General features: G+C 41.1%; 1 protein-coding gene across 1 annotated transcript; it reads left to right on the forward strand.

The window, feature by feature from the left end:
* The first annotated feature begins 12804 nt into the window (after positions 1-12804).
* ACTC1 (actin alpha cardiac muscle 1) lies at positions 12805-17365 on the forward strand. Its single transcript, XM_088529265.1, has 7 exons — positions 12805-12926; positions 13045-13193; positions 14006-14330; positions 14812-14973; positions 15089-15280; positions 16504-16685; positions 17040-17365. Exons 2-7 carry the CDS (start codon positions 13065-13067, stop codon positions 17181-17183), a joined length of 1134 nt encoding a protein of 377 aa, XP_088385391.1. The 5' UTR covers positions 12805-12926; positions 13045-13064; the 3' UTR covers positions 17184-17365.
* The last annotated feature ends 5036 nt before the right edge of the window (positions 17366-22401 follow it).

Genomic DNA, 22401 nt, shown 5'->3' on the forward strand with positions numbered 1-22401 from the left:
ACATTTAAAACTTATTGCTTAAAACTAGCAGCTTCTTCCTGCGGGTTCTGGAGCATTAGTTGTCCTGCCCATCGTTCGGTTGCTCTTACATGTCTTGCTGGTACCACAGAGCACTAGTTGTGTCAAGGCCATTCCTGTGGCACAGAGTCCCAGGAGGGTTTGTGGCAGACAAGCTGCAGGATCTTGATAAGATCAGAAAACCATCGTCTTTGTGATACTTCTTCTGCCCCATCTCTCTCTCAAATTAGAAATTAGTAGGCGATTACCTAAAATATTTTTGAGTGTAATGTGAATCCTCAAGCAAGCAAGAGCTTGCTGAATGTTTGCCAGCTTGGCTTCCATTCTTCTCTCTTTCCTTTCTTCAGTCCTAATCTGATTTTCTTCTTCTTTTTATAGCAGCATAGCATGTTGTGCTCATATTAGAAACTGGTTGGGTCTGCATAATCAGCATCTAATTCTACAGCAAATTACCTCCATTTGATCATGGGAGGGATTGAAATTGAATGATCAAATACTGAATGAAAAGGGCCTGATGTCAGACATTTTTGGATGTTTAGCAGTGCTGCTCCTATTATGTTATCAGTTTTGTTTTGTCATTGAATGACAGAAATAGGAAAAAGCCTACTGAATCTCCCACAGTGAATGTAGAGACCTTGTAGAGACCATTACTATACCAGCTGTGTTTTTATAATACTTCTAAATTTATTGTCTTTCACTTGCTGTAAGAGTAAGGATGCATGATAAACAGATAAGAATTGATGGAGTCTGATGTATAAATATATTCTCTACATGATCATCTAAATGAACGCTCTTTACAAGTAAAGACCATTTGCAATCACGAATACGCATAGAAACAATCACCTCATGTTGAGTTTTATTGAAATTTTACTCATGGACAAATTTAACTAACATTGAACTTTTTTTTTTTTTTACATTTCTTTCACTAATTCAGACCTCTATGGTGCTATGTAAAATGAGGGTCTTCTTTCAGTTTTCCATGTCAAGTTCACCTTACTCCATATAACTTTTTCCCAGTTTGTCATTAATCTGCTTGTGACATCACATTAGTTGCTTTGGCAGCAGTGACTTTGATACCCACCCGTATGTTCTTAGCAGTTCCAGAGGCAAGAGGCAAAACAAGAGTTTTATATGAAGTTGTTGTGATTTTCAACCTGCTTGCATTTCAGTGATCAGTTGATTCCAGGACCATCCTTTTTTCATTTAAACACTGCAAAGCTTTTTTTTTTTTTTTTCTTTCTCTCTTAAAGGTAAGCTTTTCAGTATTTCATTTCCTTGTTAACAATAACTGAACTCAGAATCTCACATCCCTACAGCTTAAACTGGGTATAACCTTGCTGAAAGCAGGAGACTTATAGGGTGTACAATAACTTATAAATAAAGGCCAGAGTAAATCCACTGGTTAATAGTTCTACCAAATAAATATTTCTTTACTCTTGTATATTTAGGACTTTTATTTAACTAGCAATAGTTGTTGTGCCCTCCTTAGTCTTCTGAAAAGAAAGCAATATTCATAGACAGCTGTCTGGACTTACTCCAAAGCCTGGTGCTACAATGAGAGTTTATTATGGATCTGTATCAGCCCCTTAAGCCTTCTTCTTGGGACCTTCTCTCAAGTACATGTTAATCTTTTTGAACATTCTGTTAATTTCCATTTTTCTTACACTTGGATACTTATAACTCCCTGCAATATTCTAGGTAGAGCAGTTGAATTCTTACGGTAGTCATTTAAATATTTTTTGCTTAATTTGTCATAGGACTTTCAGCTGGAAAAAAGCCTGATTATCAATGATAGAAAAAGGAAAATTTTCAGATGACTGTTACAAAAGGTATAGTATTTCTGCTCAGTTTCCAAAGGCTTGGACATAAATTACATTGCAGTATAGTTTCTGTATTGACGTCCTGCATCTTTGAAGTGATCTACATTTTGATAGCACCCTAGATTTTGATTGCTCCTTTCACAAAATACACAATTGCTCCTTTCACAAAATGTGGGAATGCTAAATTTATGAGGTGCTGCAGTAGCTAATTCTTATTTGTCTCTCACTTGGAAAGGCATCTAGTGAATTGATGAAGGTATGCAGGGTCTGCCTAAAATACATGAGGCAATTTAGGCATCAGAACATGCCAGAGAAAGCTAAAGTAATGGCAAGACTTTTAGAACTAACATGCTGTAAACACAACACAGTGTGGTTTATTTAAAAACCTGCTCTTTTAAAAGAGAGCAGTGCTTGAATTGGGTCACTTAGCAGATAGATACTGAGGGTACCCTGGGTGCCAGGTCCTGGAATCTTTGAAGAAATTTCTGTATCTGTTCTCTCTGAACAGGACTTACTGTTTGAGTCTTGTTGAGTTCTTTTTTAAGTGTACCTTGGCACAGAAAAGGATGGAAAGGCAGTAAGGAGGTTACTTTTTCATCCTTTTTAACATACTAGAGGTCAATGCTCTCTTCAGCTCTTAGCATGGCATCCTAAGCACCATGATAACATTGAAGCTTGACAAAATTGTATTCCTATTTCGGTTACATCTGGCCCTCTGTGTATGAAAAAACGAGGAGGGGCAGCTGGGAAAAGAGCTGAAACAAGACTCTGCAATCCAGTAGCTGTACTTGACTGAAGATGTCCTTGATATATGCTTTTCTTGTGTGAACCTGTAGGCTACATTGTCAAACTTTATACTCTTTTCCTAGCCTGTAGATTTTCCCTGCCTTTCTCCAGAACAGCTTAGTTGGGGCTGATTAGGAGGGACTCTATACAATTTTAAGGGGACCAGTTTGATCTCAAAATCGCATGTGAATGTTCTCGACACTCTTGGGAATTATCACTTCTTCATAATGCGTGCGCCAAGTCTGCCTACTAGATTATGCTTTATAGAGATACAGATTTTGATGCTGAGTCCAGTCAGATTGGCCACCTGATAAAAATCTGGAAGACCTTTTGGTTAACATATAGGCCTCAGGATCTGAGCCTATATGGTTCTGAAAACACACATTTTGAATTTAAATCAGAAAATAGGGCCTAAGAGCTTCTCTTTTCTCCCTCTAGCAACCTACTATTGTCAACAAAGCTTTTTGCAAAATAACACAAGTTAGATGACATGTCTTAATTCTGTTCATTTGGAACATCAACTCAGAGACATAGGAAAATATTTTCTCTAAATCCATACAGTGATAAAAGCCCTTTTAGTTGATTAATACATTTTGACATAAAACTGGTGTACTTCAGTTTTGCCTTGTAGTGTTTGTGTGTATGCTTTACCAGTTCAATGGTCATCTACATCATTATACTTAAAAAAAATCCTAACTTTTCACATAAAAACAGCTTATGCAATATTAGCTTATCCCTAATCAAATCCTGATCAACATGAAGTTGATGTAGTTACACCTATTCCCATAACATTTTCCAGGGACTATTCCATTTATCACCATAGTAAATTGATTGTTCTTATTTTTGTCTGTAATGATGTCCAGCACATTTTCTAGATCCACCTGCCTCACCTCTGTGAGTAACAGTGAGCAGAGCAGCACGATATACTCAAATGTTGTTAATAAGTTCATCCATATACTGTAACTGAATGCCCTCAACACCAGATTTCACAACATGACTACCACCAAAGCACTGTCATTTAATGAAGTGCCTGAAACTCTTGCATATTTCATGTCATAACTGGCAGCAGTTGCACTGAAGACTAGTGTATCAAAAAATCATATCACTGAGCATTTTATGAATAGATTAAATTAAACATTTGTGTACTTAACGGAAAAATTTGTTCTGCAAAATAATTGTTTCTTACAATTACTGCAACATATATCAGTTCCTCTCTGTGAGGATTACAGCTCAACAAATGTCATTTAGAACTCAGGCCCAACATGATATAATCAAAAATGTTCCTTGAAACAGGTTTCTGAGCTCATTCAAATGGCTGTTGACCATTACTCTCTTGTAGCTAAAAAGTCTATTTTGGAACCTTCTATTTAGATTTCTTTTGCTCAAATGGGTTGGTAAATAATTGAACACATCAGCAAATGAAAAAAAAAAAAGAGAGAGGAATAAAACATTATCAGAATAAAACATATTTTTCTATAAAATGTTTCTGCAGGTGCTTCCCTTCAGTCTGCATCAATGTGCTGCGGAGCTTTGCCTGGCTGTTGATACTGACCTTCTTTGCTTGGCCCTTGAGCATGGCCTTAGCTGGCTTCTATGGATTTCTTTCCCCTTTTATTACCTTGGTGGGACTGGATGATGTTAGTGAAGCCTTGTTGCAAGGAGTAAACGTGGGAAGGGAATGCGCTCGGAATATAAGAACCTGTAAGCCTTTGTGCTAAGGAGGGAAGCTGACACCACCTGGCAACCATCTTGTTTCCTGCAGCATGTTTCACATCATTATTCTGTATTTTGAAATCTCTACTTTTTGAAGAAACAAGAATTAAAGAACCCTCATTTCAGTGAAATAAGCTTCTGGCTTTTTTTTTCCCCCTCTGAATTTAAAGTTTCTAGTGCTGTTTTATAGACATACAACAGAAGGAATGATCTTCCATCTGATCAAATGACTAATGATGACAGTGTCTGTACAAAGAACACAAGTTAATATATAGCCACGTATAGGTACATGAACAAGACTGGGATATTTTTAAATAGTCTTTCTCTCTAAGGTCATGTAATGAGTCATTGTGCCACCTTGAAAGCACTTGTACTTTGTTAATGAGCAACAGGATGAAGTCAGATGTTTTCTAATTAGCATGTCCACAGGCAGCCAGCCAGCAATGGGCAGTACATTAGGCTGCATCCCTTGGGTGCAAACTGAGGACAATAATAAAAGCTTTTAGGACAGGCTGTTTATTTTTTGTGGTCAGCTGAGCCTGGATGTATTTGATGCTTATGCTGCCAAGAGAGTATCACAGCTTTTTGGTAAAAACACACCATGGAGACTTCAACCCCAGCTCTGAATATTCAGAACATTCGTATTTGTCCTCTGTAAATTCTTGTCCTAAACTGATATGATTTATAATACCAATATGCATATGCATATGCCCTTTCTGCAGAAAGAGTGTATAGAAATTACTGCTGCTTTTTGGAGACATACATTTACAGGAATAACATTGGGCTTCCAAGACACTGCCTTATCCTGGAGAGATACAAAGGGCCTGTTCATGCTATAGTTACAGCTGTATGAAGAACTCCTGGTGAAAAACACAGAATTCCTTCTTGGAAAGGTCGCAGAACTCTCCATATGTATATCACAAAATGCTATATAATTAAATATAACAATTATATGATTTTTGACATCCCTTGCTCTGCCACTCAGTCTGAATATAGTTTGAATACATACAATGATGTAAATGCCAACCCATCCTCATGCTTGTACTCTCTGTTCAGTGTGGTTGATGAAAGACTTGGCTACCTGCAATTAATAGTTTTACCACATTTTTTCATGTTCCATATCTTAAGGATATTTTCTTTTTTCTGTATATCAAGCTTTACCAAGTGTTTCTGCAAGGTATTTTGTGCCAGGGGACAATTGTTTATTGGGAGAGTCATTTGCTCAGCCCAAAGATGTGGCCTGCTAGTTCTAGTAGCTGTTTTGCGTAGCAGAAAAAAAAAAAACTTGGTTGTATAAGGTATTTTATTTATCAGGTATTTTATGGGAAAATAATACGTTGTCTGAGAAATTTTCTTCACATAAAATATATATGAGTTATGCTAAAAAAAAGATTACTTAACAATATTGAATAACTCTTGTCACATGAATAGCTCACTTTTCTTACAGTACCTTTCAATATGCACTCTTAAAATGTCATAGCACTGCGTAAAGGATTATCTCTGACAAGTGGTGCAAAGAAACCAGTCCAAATCCTTTGAGTGACATTACTGCATCTCTGCTGAAGTTAACTGAATGACATGAAAAAAAAAATAAAATAAAAACAGTATGGGAAAGAGCTGGGGGAACTTAAATGAGAAAAAATCAGGCCCAAATTATGTTTTATGCATAAATGATTACTAAATTGAGCTAGTAACCACTGAATGACATAGACCCATGAATGACATAACACAATACAGTAAATGTGACACTGAGTTCAGAGGTGGTTGACCAATTAATATATTTTCCAACTCCCAAAGCAAAAATTTGGAATTAATACAACTTGTTCAGTTATATGGCCATGACTATGTGCCTTTTCCCTCTGCATGTGGAACCAGTGCCTGATAGTGAAGTAAAGGATGCACGAAAGGGAGAAAAGTGAATTTCATCCATGCATATGTCCTAAGCATGAAAGAATATGTTTAATATGCCAAAAAAAAAATAAAAGCAGAGCAATCCCTTAATCCCATAACCAAAAGGCTGTCAGTCACTCCCACAAAGGAGATAATAATGTGTCAAGGGATTCATGCAAGCAAATGCTTGAGTAATAGTTAGCATTTTGCTCATTGTGGATCCATGCCCTACTAATGTCAAGTTGCTGCATCAAATGGTGAGTGAAAGGTGGAGTGCCGCCAAACATTATGCCCAAGCAGCCTGTGGATCTCGTATCAAGTAACCAGGTCAACAGCCTGCTTCATTCTAGCAAGAAAACCCTTTACATTCCAATGTTTGTAGGGTCCTGTGAAATCACAGCAGAGAGTCTCTAAATTTGATTTTTACTGTAACTTTTCATTTTGTATTTAAGCTTTACTATACCCTGCAAAGAATTACAAGTGAATCGAATCATTTGCTTTTCAGGAAAGGGGTTAGCGTACTTGGAATGTCTTTCAGGTCTTATGTTAAGGGTGGCAGTAATTGCCAATACACTTAAAATAAAGCATTCTATAGGTAAATCATAAATGCTTCTATAATATTTTCCTATTAAAGAAGCATGTTAAGCAGACTCTGAAAAGCAGTGACTATTCACAGGATACGTACACAAAAAGGCAGTATAAACTTCTTATGATCTCCTTGGTAAATGCTTTCATCTTGTCCAGAACAGCACCTCTTTAGACGAAAAAGCACGTAGGTCCAGATTTATTTTTGTGAATAGTTAAAAGCTAGGATATATAAGTGGCAAAACACGTACTGGTAGACAATGTTCCCTGCTAGCTATCCTTCAAGAATACGACTTTAAAAAGTATTCAATCATGGAAATAATCCTCTGATTTTTGTCCCTTGAATTGTTTCCACCACCAAGCATCTTAGAATGGCTCAAAATGTGTTTTGTCTATTTTTCATTTCATTTGAACTCAGTTTCTTTGCTGTGGTATTTTATTTACCCTGCATGCACATTAAGAGGTTTAGCTTGGTAAATGCTCTCTGAACTCTAAAATATCTGTTATGCACACTTCAGTATGCACATACATTTAACTGTTAAAGTGACAAATGTCAATGTTCTATAGAAAATTGGGAATGCTGGGTTGAAATAAAGCCTGCATTATTTAAGATTTCACTCTTTGTATGAAAGTGATTTTGGAAATATTTTATTTCTTTCTAAAATATACTATGACATTACTGTTTATAAAATCTAGTAGAAAAATAAAAAGCGCATGCCATTACCTGCACAAAAAAAAATGTATTCACATTATGAATGCACCATGAAAGTAAAATTTATAATCCAGCGGCTGACGGAAAGCCTAGAAAATTAGATCCATGTGCGTATCTATTAGTTATCTTCACTGGAAGTCTAGGTTTTAATGGTTCTTCCTCTCTTTCTCTCTCTCTCAGTTCCAACATGACCTAAGAAAAAATACACTGAAAAACCTTACATTGAAAAAAAAAAGGGAATAAAATTTGTAAGTCCAATATGATATAATTTAACAATATAAACCACCTTTTTTTTCTGTGAAAAACCATCAAGCATCTTTGGCTCTGTTAATTGCTAATTGCTTAATTCTCAATCGATTATAGCGGCCAGCAAGACTCCGGTGAAGCTTTGTTTTGATGATCCAAGTTTTAACATTGATCAATGCAAGATCCTCCCTTTCATGCATTTCCAGCACTATTGATACATTGCAATTTACTGGACAAGAAGCTATATGAGCACGTAATAATACACAAGCCACTTAATCTCAGTGTTACCTTAGTTCCTCATCAGTAAAGCAACACTTCTTTCTCTGCCTGGTCAGCACAGATTGAGAAAGACAAGTCTTCGAGTTTTAACACATAGTACAGCAGAAAGGTTAACAGGAAAAAACAGCACTTGATGGTTTCCTTTATGAGAAGTTAATTCATTCCTGGACTGCTTCGTCGTTGTGTTGCAACTTGGAGACATCTGTCTTGGGTTCTGAAAAGAAAGGGGCAGCTGAGGGACTGTGTGGACAAGGCCAGGGAGCGCGCTGCAGCAGCTGGGAGGAGGTTCAGGTTCTCCTTGTTCCCGGCTGCGGAGCTCCCAGCGCAGATCCCAGGCGACAGCTCGTGCCACGCGGCGGGATATGGTGAGACCAAAGCTACGTGGTGGACTATGAGTGAGAACACAGGTCCCTGCGTGATACCCCAGCAAAATGAAGATAGATGTATTAGGTTTCATCTTATTACAACAGCATGTTAGCTGAGGAAGAAAACAGCAATGTTTCTTGTTTCTCTGGAAAACATTATTTGGAGCCCGTGATGTTCTTTTTACATATAGATGGCCTGCTCTTGTCTCCCTCCCTTCTTTCCTTCTTCTGTCTGAAGCTGTCGCAGTTTCCCTGGGCTGTGTTTCAGTCGAGAGCAGCCATGTGGTGATAGCAATTCACAGCACCAAGTGCCCGAGTCCTACCCATCAATCACACCTGTCCTGCTATGGCTCGTAAGAACACAAATTCCTCCTGTGACGGCTTCTTGTTTTTAGGAACTCTCAGCAGTCCCCAAGCCCTCCTCCCTGCTGCCAAGAGCATCTCGGGTTCTAGTTGTAATTGATGATTCAAATAATAACTCTGGGAGACTAAGAAGGTAAATTCCTCTCACTACCACGCACCTCCACTATGTTGCCTGTCCCTGCTTCTCTTTTAGCCTCATAGCAAGACGCTCTAGCTGCATCTCTAGCTCCCAGTGCCCACCTCGTTACTCCGTCATTACAGTGCACACTTAAGATGTTTTGGGTTAATTATAGATGTGCAGCAGCGCATGAGTGAGTGAGAGAAAGGGGGACAGAAATGATAGCAGCCTGCAACTATGTGAAGGGCTTAAATGCTGAAGAGACAGAGAATGCACCAAGTATGATACGTGGGCTATAAAGAGGGCAAATGGACTATAGCTAAGGAAGGGAAACATGAATTATCTGGAGAAGTTTGCTTCACAGAGTGATTATTAACTTAGGAGACCATCTTTTAGCAGAAGAGAAGAAAGATTCCTCACTTGGGACTTTCAAAATCTGTATGGGAAAAGCCACAGGGAAAGCGTGCAGGTTGGTGGTGACCACGGAGTTGCCTTTTCTGGTTTCGCCTGGACATATCCCAGCCATATCCCAGCCATACGCGCGCCTCCGTCACGTATGCGACGGGTGACAGTCGCACGGCTCATCACAGCGCGGCCGTAAGCCCCATCGCATCGGGACGCCTGCCTGCTTCAGGGCCCAACACGGCTCTCCATGTGCTGAAGCACATACAGCTCCCAACAGCTGCCAGGGGACAAGGGAAAACCTGTCAGAGCAGCATTTGCTTCTCACTCATGCCAAGGTAAAATTCCTGCCAAACATTACACTGGCCTGAGGCTCAGGAAAGGTAAGAATCAGTTCTGAGCCAGGACAAAATTTATGTCATGATCCATTGCATTTAGAAATAGCAAATTTCAGCTAGTGAGAAGTCTTCTGTACTCAGACACACCAGGGCAGGATATATGGTTCTTTGGAATCAACATAGTGAGTTTGATGTATTACAAAAATTCATTGTCATTTCTTGGAGCATCTATAGATAATTTAAAATAATCAGGAAGACTGAACAAGACACAAAGAAGGCCTATTCCTACACATTTTAATTGTCTACATGCAGCATTTATTAGTGAAAACAACCTGAAGTCTGAGGTAGTTAAGTGCTCAGTGCTTCAAACGAGTCTTTTTAAACTACATGTTTTCTTCCCTCAGAGGTGGAATAGGAATAGATGTGAGGATTTCTGAGCATCATAAGATCACAGTGTGACTTTTTCATTTGCATTTTTTTTAGTATGCAGTGACAAGAACTACTAATTCACTAATTGTGTTCCGATTTGGGCACGGAAGTGTTGAATTTTAGTGCTGGAACATTAGTTGAACAACACGTCCTATTTTATAAGATTTTATAAGATAAATACATTATTTGCATCACCCCGTTATACAATTAATTTGTGAGATGCCATTAACTCTGCATAACACCCTCATATTCCTGTGTGTCCAGCACTTTGGGTGTGCGTAGATCATGTCCATGCAGGTCCATTTGCTTTTCCTTTGCCTCAGGGGCACCTCCCAGTGGTTAAGTCATGGGAAAGGCAGAGAGCAGGTGGGGACCCTGATCATGGAGAAACTGGAATATTTCTCCTGAGGGTGATCTTTGTAACACACTGAGGTACGTTTTTGTTTGCTTGTTTATTCACGGCTGTAGTATCACATTACTGAGGACAGCAGGACAATTTTGGCCAAAGGAACTGGGCCAAATTATTTGGGTACTTTTGGGAGCGACTGTGAGGGAGCATTTTGGATTTAGGTACTTTGTGTGATGCCCTGTGCACTTGACCTTGCAATATACAGTGTGCAGAGGGGAAAGAGGCTGACTAGCTCTCAAGTGCATGAGGTGGTGAATCTTTCTGGATTATTAATTTAAAACTTAAGGGGAGAGAAAGCCAGTATTTACTTACAAAGGAAATGGAAGAAAACACAGACTGCCTTGTATAGATTTTACATGCAAGAGCCAGCTCTGCTTGACTAGGTTTCAACGGAGAGGCTGCAGAGGCCAGGCCAGCCCTGGGGAATGCAGGCTGCGACAGGGAAGGTCTGATTGGGGAGGAATTCAATGCAGCTATCAGCAGCTGGCTTCTATGTAAATACTGCAACACCTCGGAGCAGAGCAACAGCTGAGATAACACTGAAAGCTAATCTCTAGCGCCGGTGAAGCTGGCCAACTCCTCACATTGTACGGCTTCTGTAGAAAAGAGGTGGTAGGGAAAAAAAAAGAAGCAGATTTAAATTGCATGTGGCAACTTGCTGTGGAGCAAAATCTACTGCTATTTTTCAATTGAAAAACAAGATAAAATAATGTTTTTGGCCTTTGAGATGCTACTTTGTGCACATACAGTCCATGCTATACATGCATTCATATGAACTCTTATATAAATACGCAAACAGGAATCTACATTGCTGTCACCAACACATTTTCAACCCTGCTTCCCGTGCCCAACGGCTTTAGGTAATTATATGCTTACTCAGGGTCCTTACCCCACCAGTATTGATTTGGGAGGATTTCTCATCAGTAGCAGGAAAGTTACCAAAGTTCCAGAGCAGAGACACTCAAACACAGTTTCTCCCTCCTCCTGTCACCTCTTCGGGTCACTGCACCTCCCAAGCCTACACCTCACTTTCCCAAGTATCTCAGGAATAGGTGCTTTATACACACACACACACACACACACACATACACATTGCATGTATTTGTGCATATATATATATTTTTCTTTCTCTATATAAATATACATCCACATCCCTATATACAAATAGTGCCTCACCTGAAACATACCGTCTCTCCTCGAGGCACTTACTTAAAGGCGGGCAGGAGCCAAGAGTGGCCACCACGGGTATCGCCGTGTGTGCTCAGAGCTGGGCACAGCCCTGGACAAGCAGCGGCTGGGGTGGAGCCAACCACCCACCTCATTAAACGTGTTAGAAACCAGCAAACCGACTCCTCCATCTCCCATTTCAGGAGGAATTAAAGCCTAGGAGTCTGACACCCCCCTTGGTTTCCTACGATTTGGAAATGAGCAAGAGGCAGTTTCCAGCCCTTGAACGCTTTTTGAGAGCCAAGTCATGGCTCAAAGACAACTTGTACACACCTCCAAAAAACCCCAACTGAACCAAAAAGTGCTGGTCTGGTGGCTTCCCCAAGCTCTTCCCTTCTGCCTCGTTCAAGATGTAGGTGCTGGTGGCAGCCATGTGAACTGGCTCATTAACTTGTTGGGTGTTTCAGTTTGGTGCAGCCGTCTGAGCGCTCCTGCCCCACTGCAGGCCAGGAGATGCAGGGATCCAGGAGGTGCAGGGAGCTGACGTGCGCTGCCTCCCAGCGCGGTTCCCGTGTGCGCTGCCTCCCAGCTATGGGACCCGTGTGGAGCTGCTCTGTCCGCTTATTGCCAACCCACTCAAGGGTCTATTTTTAACCAGAAAACAATGTGTTTTAAAATATATGGATGCGGGTGCTCCAACAGCCAAGCAAGTGCCATGTTGCACTAACACCCTGGCCATGATTTTGTCCGCTCTACACCCATCATTATAGGAGGCGCATGCAGAGGAGAGGCCCACGGCGCTGCCACCGAGGTCACCTCGGGCACCATCCATTAAGCCACAGCACGACTCTCTCGTAGCAGTGCACGGCGAATAAACGAGGTGTGTGGGGGGCATCCACACAGCCCCCGTGCCGGTTGGGAGGCCCCGCACGGAGACCCCCGCGCTGGCCGGCGCCAGCTGCGCTCGGAGCGCGCGGGGCGGCCCGGCGGGCGCGTCCCCCCGCGGCGGGCGCCCCCCGGGCGCGCTCCCAATTTGGGCAGGCGGCGGCGGGCCGGGGGCGCGGGGCCGCGCGGCTGCCTTACATGGCGCGGCCGGCCGCGCCCCGCCGCCCCGCGCCATTCATGGCCGCGCCGCGCCGACATGGCCGCGCGGGCGGCCAAATAAGGAGACGGCGGCGGCCGCGGCCCCGCGGAGCCGCCGCCGCCGCGCGGGGTATAAAGCGGCGCCCGCCGCCAGCCGCCACCCAGCCGCGTCCCGCCGAGCCCCGCCGAGCCGCGTCCCGCCGGTGAGTAGCGCCCGCGGACAGGCGGCCCGAGGGCGCGGGAGCGGGTCGGGGCCGGGCGGCGCCGCGGCGGTTCGGGACGGTCCCGCCGCACGGTCTGGAGCGCCGCGCTCTCTCGCAGGTCCGCGCCGCTGCCCCGACATGTGCGACGACGAGGAGACCACCGCGCTCGTGTGCGATAACGGCTCCGGGCTCGTCAAGGCGGGCTTCGCCGGCGACGATGCCCCCAGGGCCGTCTTCCCCTCCATCGTGGGCCGCCCCCGGCACCAGGTAGGGCCATTTGGGCTTCGCTTTATGCTCAGGTGTCTTCTGGGCTCCCTCCTCAACATCCTCCCGTCCCGCTGTCCCAGCTGCTTCCAGGGATGCTTCTTCAGGCTTTTCCTGCCTGGGTCACCCTCCCATTGCTCCCGTGTGCATCTCCCTCTCCCCGAGCGGCCTCCCTGTCCTCATGGGGAGGCCGCCCGAGCACAGCCTCCTCCGAAACTCCTTCCTGCTAGGCCAGACCCATGGCCAGCCTTGGGCTATGTGTGTCTTTGTCAAACTAATTTGCGCCTGACACAGTTCGCTTGGGGGCTCTTCCTCTACCATCGTGGCCAGTCCTTCACGTACCAAACCCTTTCCATGATTTTTTTCCTACTTATCGCTAGAAGAGTTTGCCATTGATATTTTGTTTCTATGAATACCTTTCTGCTGAGACTCCATAGCAATAGACAAGTTTTGACAGGATCCTCCTGTTCACTAGAGAGTTTATTTTCCTCCGCAGCTTTTTGTTTATAGACTTTCTGTCTCTCCCTGTTTCTTTCCCTGATCACTGCATTATGCAGTTTACTTTCAGTCAAGCTGAACCAGAAAGAAGGAGCTAATCAATGGCATATTTAGAAAAGGTGAAAAAATGGATCCTGTATATGGTTAAAGGGAAAATTATCTTATTAAAAATGTAAAATTAACCTTTAGATAATGTAAATGTCTCTCCTGGCATGAATGGTTGTATCTCTCTTCAAAGCAGTGTAGAGTGGCCCAGTTATTTGGGCTCATAATGCTACCTTCCTCAGATAACGGTGTTCTACATTTTCTTCTTTTAGGGTGTAATGGTTGGTATGGGTCAAAAAGACTCCTATGTAGGCGACGAAGCTCAGAGCAAAAGAGGTATCCTTACTTTGAAATATCCCATTGAACATGGCATCATCACCAACTGGGATGACATGGAAAAGATCTGGCACCACACTTTCTACAATGAACTGCGTGTGGCTCCTGAGGAACACCCCACCCTGCTCACAGAAGCCCCCTTGAACCCAAAGGCAAATCGTGAAAAGATGACCCAGATAATGTTTGAGACCTTCAATGTACCTGCCATGTATGTGGCAATCCAGGCCGTCCTCTCCCTTTATGCTTCTGGTCGTACAACAGGTAAAATAATCAGATAAGCAGTATTAAAAAAAAAAAGTAATTCATTCTTACGAGAAAGCTTACAAGAGAACTTTTTTCATTATAGTTATTTGATGATAACAGTAATTTTAAAAAGCCAATTTACAAGAGACTGTTGAAAGAGCAATGTGAATTTGTTTGCCTTGCATTAAGAGGGAGGCACTGTGAAACTGACTGTCCTGCTGATCATGGTATAAATGAGAACTGTGAAGATAGATACAGTACTTTCATTGGTCTCATCTTGGGTAAGAATTGAGGTCTTGGACCCAGAACTGCATGCTCACACCAAACAGGAATATCCATGCAGGCAAAAGAATGGACATAGTCTGTTCTTAGTATTTGGATAAAAGAGAGTGGCACTGTTTTCTACCACTGGAAAAGTCCTACATGTTCTATTGTCTGTGTTACTGCTTTTTACATTTGCTAGATGATTTCAGCTCTTGTCTTCACAATTCTCCCCCAGGTATCGTTCTCGACTCTGGCGATGGTGTCACCCACAACGTGCCTATTTATGAAGGTTATGCTCTGCCTCATGCCATCATGCGCCTGGATCTGGCTGGCAGGGATCTCACTGACTACCTCATGAAGATCCTCACTGAGCGTGGCTATTCCTTCGTGACAACAGGTCAGTCCTGCAGCTTCCCCTTCTTGTGAATGGCCTCGTTTCTGCCTTCCTCCATCAATCTTCCTCCTCTAGTGTTTTGCTTCCCCACCTTGACTTGATTTCTGTTTATCTGCAGCTGAACGTGAGATTGTTCGTGACATCAAAGAGAAATTGTGCTATGTTGCACTGGACTTTGAGAATGAAATGGCCACTGCTGCCTCTTCCTCCTCTCTGGAAAAGAGCTATGAATTGCCTGATGGCCAAGTCATCACGATTGGTAATGAACGTTTTCGGTGCCCTGAGACCTTATTCCAGCCATCTTTCATTGGTAAGTGATCCTGGAAAATTTGTCTTTTGGTAAAAGGTCTGAATGAATCAGAATATCTAGGAAGAGTCTCGCTCCCTTTCCTGCTTCTCTAATTTGGCATAGAATCAAACATAAATAATGAGTTAGAGCTTCTGGTCCCTGTAAATTGCTGAACTTGAGCTTAGCTGGCAATTAGCTAATTCCTGGGCCCTTGATGCAAGTTTTAGAGCAGGATTTAAGCTTTTAGTGACTGAAATGTGCAGTTAGAATGTGTCAGTAGTGGTAAGGACACTTTGCAGAGCTGTATTTGCAGAACTTTTGCTTAAAACAGAATCTGACTCCACTAAGTAGTAAAGTGTCGGTGGGTGGGGTGAAATACTTGTGTGCACTTCTAAGCACTGTATTTTAACACGGGCCTGATCAAGATGGTCACTTCGCTGTCTGCTATAGCGGGCACAGCTGATGGGTATAACAGATGCTTGTAGGGTAAGTCCTGAGCATTAAATGCAGTTGTTCATGAGCTGACATCTTTCTTTGGATCTGGTGTCAACTCTTGCAGGAAGCACCTGTTAAAACCAATAGCTTGGAATGCAACTACGAACATTTGCTCTCGATTTTTTTTTTCTTACCACCCAATACTAATACTGCTGTCCCTATCATGATTATGTCTTGCCTTGATGACTGTAAACCTAAACTCCTAAATAATTCTTCACTATCCAATATGTGGTTACTGACATCTTTAGTTCTGCTTTATCTGTTCTCTGTTATTGCTGTCCTTGCTGCATTCAGCTAATGGTGCTTGTGAGACTGGTATAACCTGACACTCATGTTTTCTCTTCAGTATTTTTCTCAAGTCTCCATGTAATAAATAACAACTTTATCTTGTGTATCTTCATCTTCTCTTACTGTACTGTTTGTCCGCCTTTCTATCCTTTGCACATGCATTATGTGATCCTTCCCTTTTCTACCAAAGGTGTGTTTCCTAAGCTAATTCTGTAATGTTTTAAAAATTCTTTTTCTATAACATTTAATTATCAATAAGTATTTTTACAGGAAAAAAAAATCTTCATACTATCTCTCCACAGGGATCACAGATTGGTATTTGATTTAGCTTCCGTCCCTCTTCTGGTTTACAATGTACTTATATCGTAGTTCATATTAATAACAAGGAGAAGTGCCGAGAATTCTTTTCTCTAAGACCATTCATATAACTCAGTGATTTGTCATCATGTTTTTTTTTGTAGGCATGGAATCTGCTGGTATTCATGAAACTACCTACAACAGTATCATGAAGTGCGATATCGATATTCGCAAGGACCTCTATGCTAACAATGTCCTCTCGGGCGGTACCACGATGTACCCTGGTATTGCCGATCGCATGCAGAAAGAAATCACCGCGCTTGCCCCTAGTACTATGAAGATCAAGGTGAGGGGCTTGTACTGAAATGTATCAGTAAGGATGGGAAAATGTCTACATTATTAAACCGGGATATAGGAGCAACTAAGAAGCAGCATCTGATGCACAGATTAGGAGAAATGGCGTGTAGTCAGCATAATTATATTGATCAGAAGTAAATGTCAGAAAAGAGGAGAACTGGGCTGTAGATTTTCCTTGAAAATACTACATATATTGTATCAGCTGCTGAAGATTATTGATCCTGATATTCTAGCAAAGTTTCTTTTGTCACTTAAGAAAATACCTTGCTATTTGCTATGTCAGTAATATGGGTTAATGGAATTGTTTAACTGATGAGGATTTGGTTGCTTCCCTTTATCCTAGATCATTGCCCCACCAGAGCGCAAGTATTCTGTTTGGATTGGGGGCTCCATTCTAGCGTCCCTGTCCACCTTCCAGCAAATGTGGATCAGCAAACAGGAGTATGATGAAGCTGGTCCATCCATTGTCCACCGCAAGTGCTTCTAAGCACCTTTCCTTCAATTTACCTCCTACTCAGGATGACGACAATATGCTTCTTGGAGTCTTCTGGCAACCCTTCCTGAACTCTCTTCAGTCATTGTACAGTTTGTTTACACACCCGTGCAATTTATTTGTGCTTCTTCTAATATTTATTGCTTTATAAATAAACAAGATCTGGGACTTGCAACTACAAACGATTTTGTCTTTTTTTTTTTTTTTTAATGTGTTCTTTCATTACAAAAATTAGGCTGTAAACACAATGGGATTTGGAAACTCCCATCAAACCCGCCAATGCCTTCACTGCATGCATGTCCTTCTAAGTGATTTTGCCATCAGGGCAGGGTTTACTGTTAAGAGTTTTTAGTTTTAATTCTGAAACTTGAAATGAAAGAAGAATCACATATTAAGCTTATAAAGACATAGCCTGAAGGGTTACTATCTAGTAAGTGGGACAAGTGGAAGGAAACCTCTTGCATTCACTCACTGGATTTAGAAATGACTTTTCTGTTGCATTAATTATAACCCAAGTCTTTTAATACCAACTTATTGAAAGGCACAGCCATCTGAAAAAGAACTATGCTAATATGTTTAGAATGCTATTTATAACTAATTAGCTTAATCCTGAAGAGTCATATAACTGTTTTTCTGTAGGGTATAACTATTTATGACAAAACATTAATTCAAGCTGACGGTTTGCTCACCTCCCCCATCTCTTCAAAGCCAGGGACAAAAAGTGAAGCCTTCATTGCACTAACGCCCAGGAAGCAAACTTTTGTTTTATCCATATAAATCTTACGATTCTTTTCACATCATCATTCAGTATGTTTTTACGCACTCTTTAATTCTTAATCTTTACTACTCTTTGTTTCCATTTGACCCAGATACTACAGTCATAAATTGCCTACTTTATATGGGCTTTTCTGTTACTAACCACTGTGCTCTTCTTTTTTTATATATATATGAAGAGAAGGACTAGCTAGAAGATGAGGTACAAAATGTTCTATGAACTTCCACAAAAAAAGAGTATCATAGTTTGAAATAGGTATACACTAGAGTTCACCTCAAGTTGTTACAAGAAATCATTTAAAGCAGATACCAATTTTTATGCAGATAGGCAAGTTTCAGGCTGAGAACTTAAACAAATGTTGAGACATTGTGAAAACGGATCTCATGCTAATACTGTATTCAAATGCTGATTTAGAAAAAAAAATACATCAACAGGCAGTTTGCACTAGCAAATACAAGTTTGGTTTTTTTTTCCATCATTTCCACCTTTTGTATTCTGAAAAGACCTTGATGCTGGTTATTGGGTGTGATCTGTGGTTAAGCAGACCTGATTTTACCCTTTGAATATAAGAAGAGATTTTTAGTATCTGTTTCTAGTTTACCATTAGAAGCAAGTTTTCCAAGGCACCATTATAATTATATACCATCAGCCTGCAATTTAAATATTCAGCATACATCTAGATGGTTTTGCTTTTGGGCAGAAAGGAGGCAGATGGAGTTGTTAAATATAAATGAAATGTAAACACACAAAATAAGATACGCTCACACAGCTTTACTGAAATTCTTACATAAATACGCTTTTTCACAAGACAATAGGAACTGATAGTAACTGGTGAATCTATTAAAGCAAGGTCAACAGTTTCCACAGTCCTCCCAAAAGTTTTAGAAGAGGGCATCACTCTGAAATTCACACTACGGGGAAATCTGTATGTTGTGAAAATCTGGGAACATTAGCATATTTCTTAACAGCTGAAAGTTTTTCAAACTCGAATGATACTGTTTAGACCCACTGCACTTTTCTTGCTTTGTCTTACTTGATATTGTGAAAGATTTTTCCTAGCCAAAAAGGTCACTCCAAGCATTATTTGAATTAATGGAATCACACTGCACATGATTCGCAATTAATTGAAGCTCAAAATGTTAAGCAAACATGCAAAGGGCAGGATAAGTAAGAGCCGGTGGCTTCCTGCCTGGGTTTGGTAGGTTGGGCAGGGCCAGGGCCCAGCTGGCAGCATGCTCAAGGCTGTGATGAGGAGTTTGCCCTGGATCATGAGGAGGAAACCTGGGGAAAGTTCAGACCTTTTCGATATAGCTAATGCAACTCAGCAATTCATTTGAAGTAAGCTTGAGTATAATGTTAGATAAGCGTGGAATCAAATCTGATAAGCACTGCCACTGCTTAAGCTCAGTCTCTGTTTCATTTTTACAACAAGTCTTGATTACAGTTGCATACATTTTGTATGGCGAATGAAGGTGGGATGCAAGAATTCACTGAACTGTACCTGTGTGATAATCTATGATTTTATTGTAGATGTATGCAATTAAAAAGCAAGGATCTTTTGGCATTTGTTTTTGTACTTTGACATTATATTCTCACAGTGTAGAATTTTTGTATGCCATTAATTAGTTTATTCATAAAAAGAGACTGTATCAAAACTCCCCTGCAGTCATCCATAGGGAGTGATTCCACAGTCTTCACTCTGAAACACCTCAGCTGATGACAACGTTGACATGAAATGATAGGCAGTGACTTTCTGTGCTGCCCATCTGCCCATCCCTGGGCACAGAGATGTGTGTGGACGTTCAGGACAGGTCACTCACTTCTCCATTTCAGCCCTGCTGCTAGAGGCTGGAGTCCACACTGGTATGAGCAGAACGTGCTCACAGTCTGATCATAGCTCCAAGCTTCGGGTGGTTAAAGAAATGATGGTGATGGTTAAAGAGATGGTTAGGATAGTTAAAGAGATGATTAATTGCGTCTGGAAGGACTGCATCTTCCCCTGCAAAAGGGTATGTATGTGGTGGGTTAGCAACCCATGGCAGAGAGATGGAGTGAAGCATTGGCGAAACTGATTTTTTTTAAACTGATGGCAAAATTTACCAAGATTTGGCTGGCAGAGCCCATTTGACAGACAGCATAGTTTTGAAAATAAGGGATTGCAGTTAACTTTCCTCGCTCTTGATGGAATTGCATTTGGATGGAGGAGAAAAACTTGATGTTTTGGCCGCACAGATCTGGCACATGTGTTTTTGTAAGGCAGTTTGGAGATACGCTAAACCTTTGACCTGACACACTTAACAAGTGTGTTCTGCTATTTGATTTAGTAGTTCCTTGTTGCTGTGTATAAAAAAGATCATGAAATTCATTTTGACTTGGCTTTTTAAGCTAGGTGAAGAGTGCTAGGAAATGCTGATATACATCAGTAAGAGCTGAGACAAACCCTTACGATCTATTCTGGCAGGTAGAGCAACACAGGCCAGTACTTCTGCTTTTGGTTCAGAGATATTAGGCTTTTACCACTGGCACAAATCTTGCACAAAACTTTGTAGATCTAGGAGCATGCTGGTCACTTAAGGAATATTGAGGGATACGATTATGGTCAGAAGAGAAAGCTTATAACCTCTCTATTAGATATGTGCTAAACATCTGGAAAGCCTACAGTTCTGCTTAAATGAATGGATTTTCTGACAGGAAATAAGGAAATGTTTCAGGAGTCACGTGCTACTGCTCCGAGGCTCTCTTAGAGAGACGACAAAACAGTCATTTTAAATTTGATGGAATTGTCTGCTTTGCACTAATCTTCTCTAAAGAAGCTGAACTGTTTTAGCTAAAGCTTTAAAAAGCTTTAAAAGTCTGCCTGAGGCAAAGCCCTAATATGAAAACTTTTAGCTTGAACAATTGAATTCTGGCAGGTTGATTAGTTTTTCAGTGAAGATTAAGAGGGCTTTTTACTTAAAAAACGTTTGGTGACCGTAAGTATATGTGCAAATTAGCTTAACCCACAATAATAATATGACAATAGACAAAAGAGAGGAAACATCTTCTCTGATGGCTGGATAAACTGCATAGGCCCAGATAGAAAAAGATTATTCCTTTCTTGAAGTAAGCCCAGTTACACCCTGAAGCATCTGGTGACAGAAGCCTCTGTCATTAACAAGACACAAGATAAAGGGAAAAAAAGAGTCATTTGCAAAGCAATTAGTAAATCTTACTCATTACACTCAAGAAAGAAGCAATTCAGGCAGTTAACGTATCACTAATTATCTTTGTGTTTTCTCTGGAGGATGACCATGATTCCTGAAGTTTGCAAACTCAGCACACTGAAATGTTCATTACTGGAAAAAGTTTATCATGCTGTTATATGATTAAAGGGTAGCTTTAATTTGTGATTAAGCTGTCCCTTGTGAATAATGCTGCATGAAATGAATTCAGCAGGCATTTGCAAAAGTCAATGTACCTTGTAGCAACTTTATTTTTCGCAATAAAAATTAATTTAGAAAATTCAGTAAGAATCTTAGCTCTTAGCTCTATCAGATATGGGGTATCTTGAGAAGACCAATTGCTCTCCAAAGTTTAGAAACATATTTTACTTTTTTTTTTTTGGTCGTATATAGGTAGTGGATGTAGGAGGGCATGGAGCTATATTGACATGTATTTGGCTTGAATTTACCTGATGTGTAAACCATACAGCAAGTCTGGGAAGGTACCCCATAAAATCTAGATATCAAAGCAGTAAGGAAGAGTGTGGAGATTATTTTTGAATCTAAGCCCTTTTAGATCGTCCCCCAAAATATTGCCAAATGACTCTGAGGACTAGCTTTCTAGCTAGCTTTCTTTAAAGATCCCAAACAACTGCCCCATGAGCTACACTCAGTCTTTCAGACACAGCTTGGCATAAAGACACTGATCAGAAAACCAAGTTTGCAATCTTCTGAGGAGGAGGAAGTCTGAGAATCACATACTGCTGTGGCAGGTGGTGGTGAGAACACCTTCCACAGCATCGAGAAGTACAGGCATTTTAGAATGAGACTGCAATCAAGAGAAGGAAAAGTTGAGATGAAGCAAGGCATATTCTCTTGCCTATATGGAAGATAAGTTTTGGCACAAAATTTCATGCAAATTATTTATTTTGCTTAAAAATATTTCTGGCAGTCAGATTTTAAGTCCAAAGAAAGAGTGAAAAATGTGTTAGGCTCAAGCAAGAAAAATGTCCACCGAGTCTCTTTTTCTATCCTTATAGTTTTGGTTACCAAAATTCATTTTACCTTCTTGTATTGTAAAAAGCAAAGCTTTAAATATGTGATGAAGAAGTTTACAGAAATGGTCTTATGACTTGCTTCTCTTGTGTGTGATTTTTTTTTTTTAATCGAACTACAGTTCTCCCCTGTGGCTCCTTCCTCTGTGTAACCATACAAACTGTAGTAGTCAATCTCTTGC

This window comes from Tinamus guttatus, unplaced genomic scaffold (assembly GCF_059628265.1).
Source record: "Tinamus guttatus ecotype Peru unplaced genomic scaffold, ASM5962826v1 Tinamus_guttatus_pri_ptg000327l, whole genome shotgun sequence".
Taxonomy (NCBI): Eukaryota; Metazoa; Chordata; class Aves; order Tinamiformes; family Tinamidae; genus Tinamus; species Tinamus guttatus.

Bases quoted from the DNA above. Each gene is read 5' to 3' on its own strand.
- ACTC1 (XM_088529265.1), top strand. From the start codon at position 13,065: ATGTGCGACGACGAGGAGACCACCGCGCTCGTGTGCGATAACGGCTCC. The intron at 14,331-14,811 runs GTAAAATAATCA...ATTCTCCCCCAG, and splicing joins TGCTTCTGGTCGTACAACAG to GTATCGTTCTCGACTCTGGC. The intron at 14,974-15,088 runs GTCAGTCCTGCA...GTTTATCTGCAG, and splicing joins CTATTCCTTCGTGACAACAG to CTGAACGTGAGATTGTTCGT.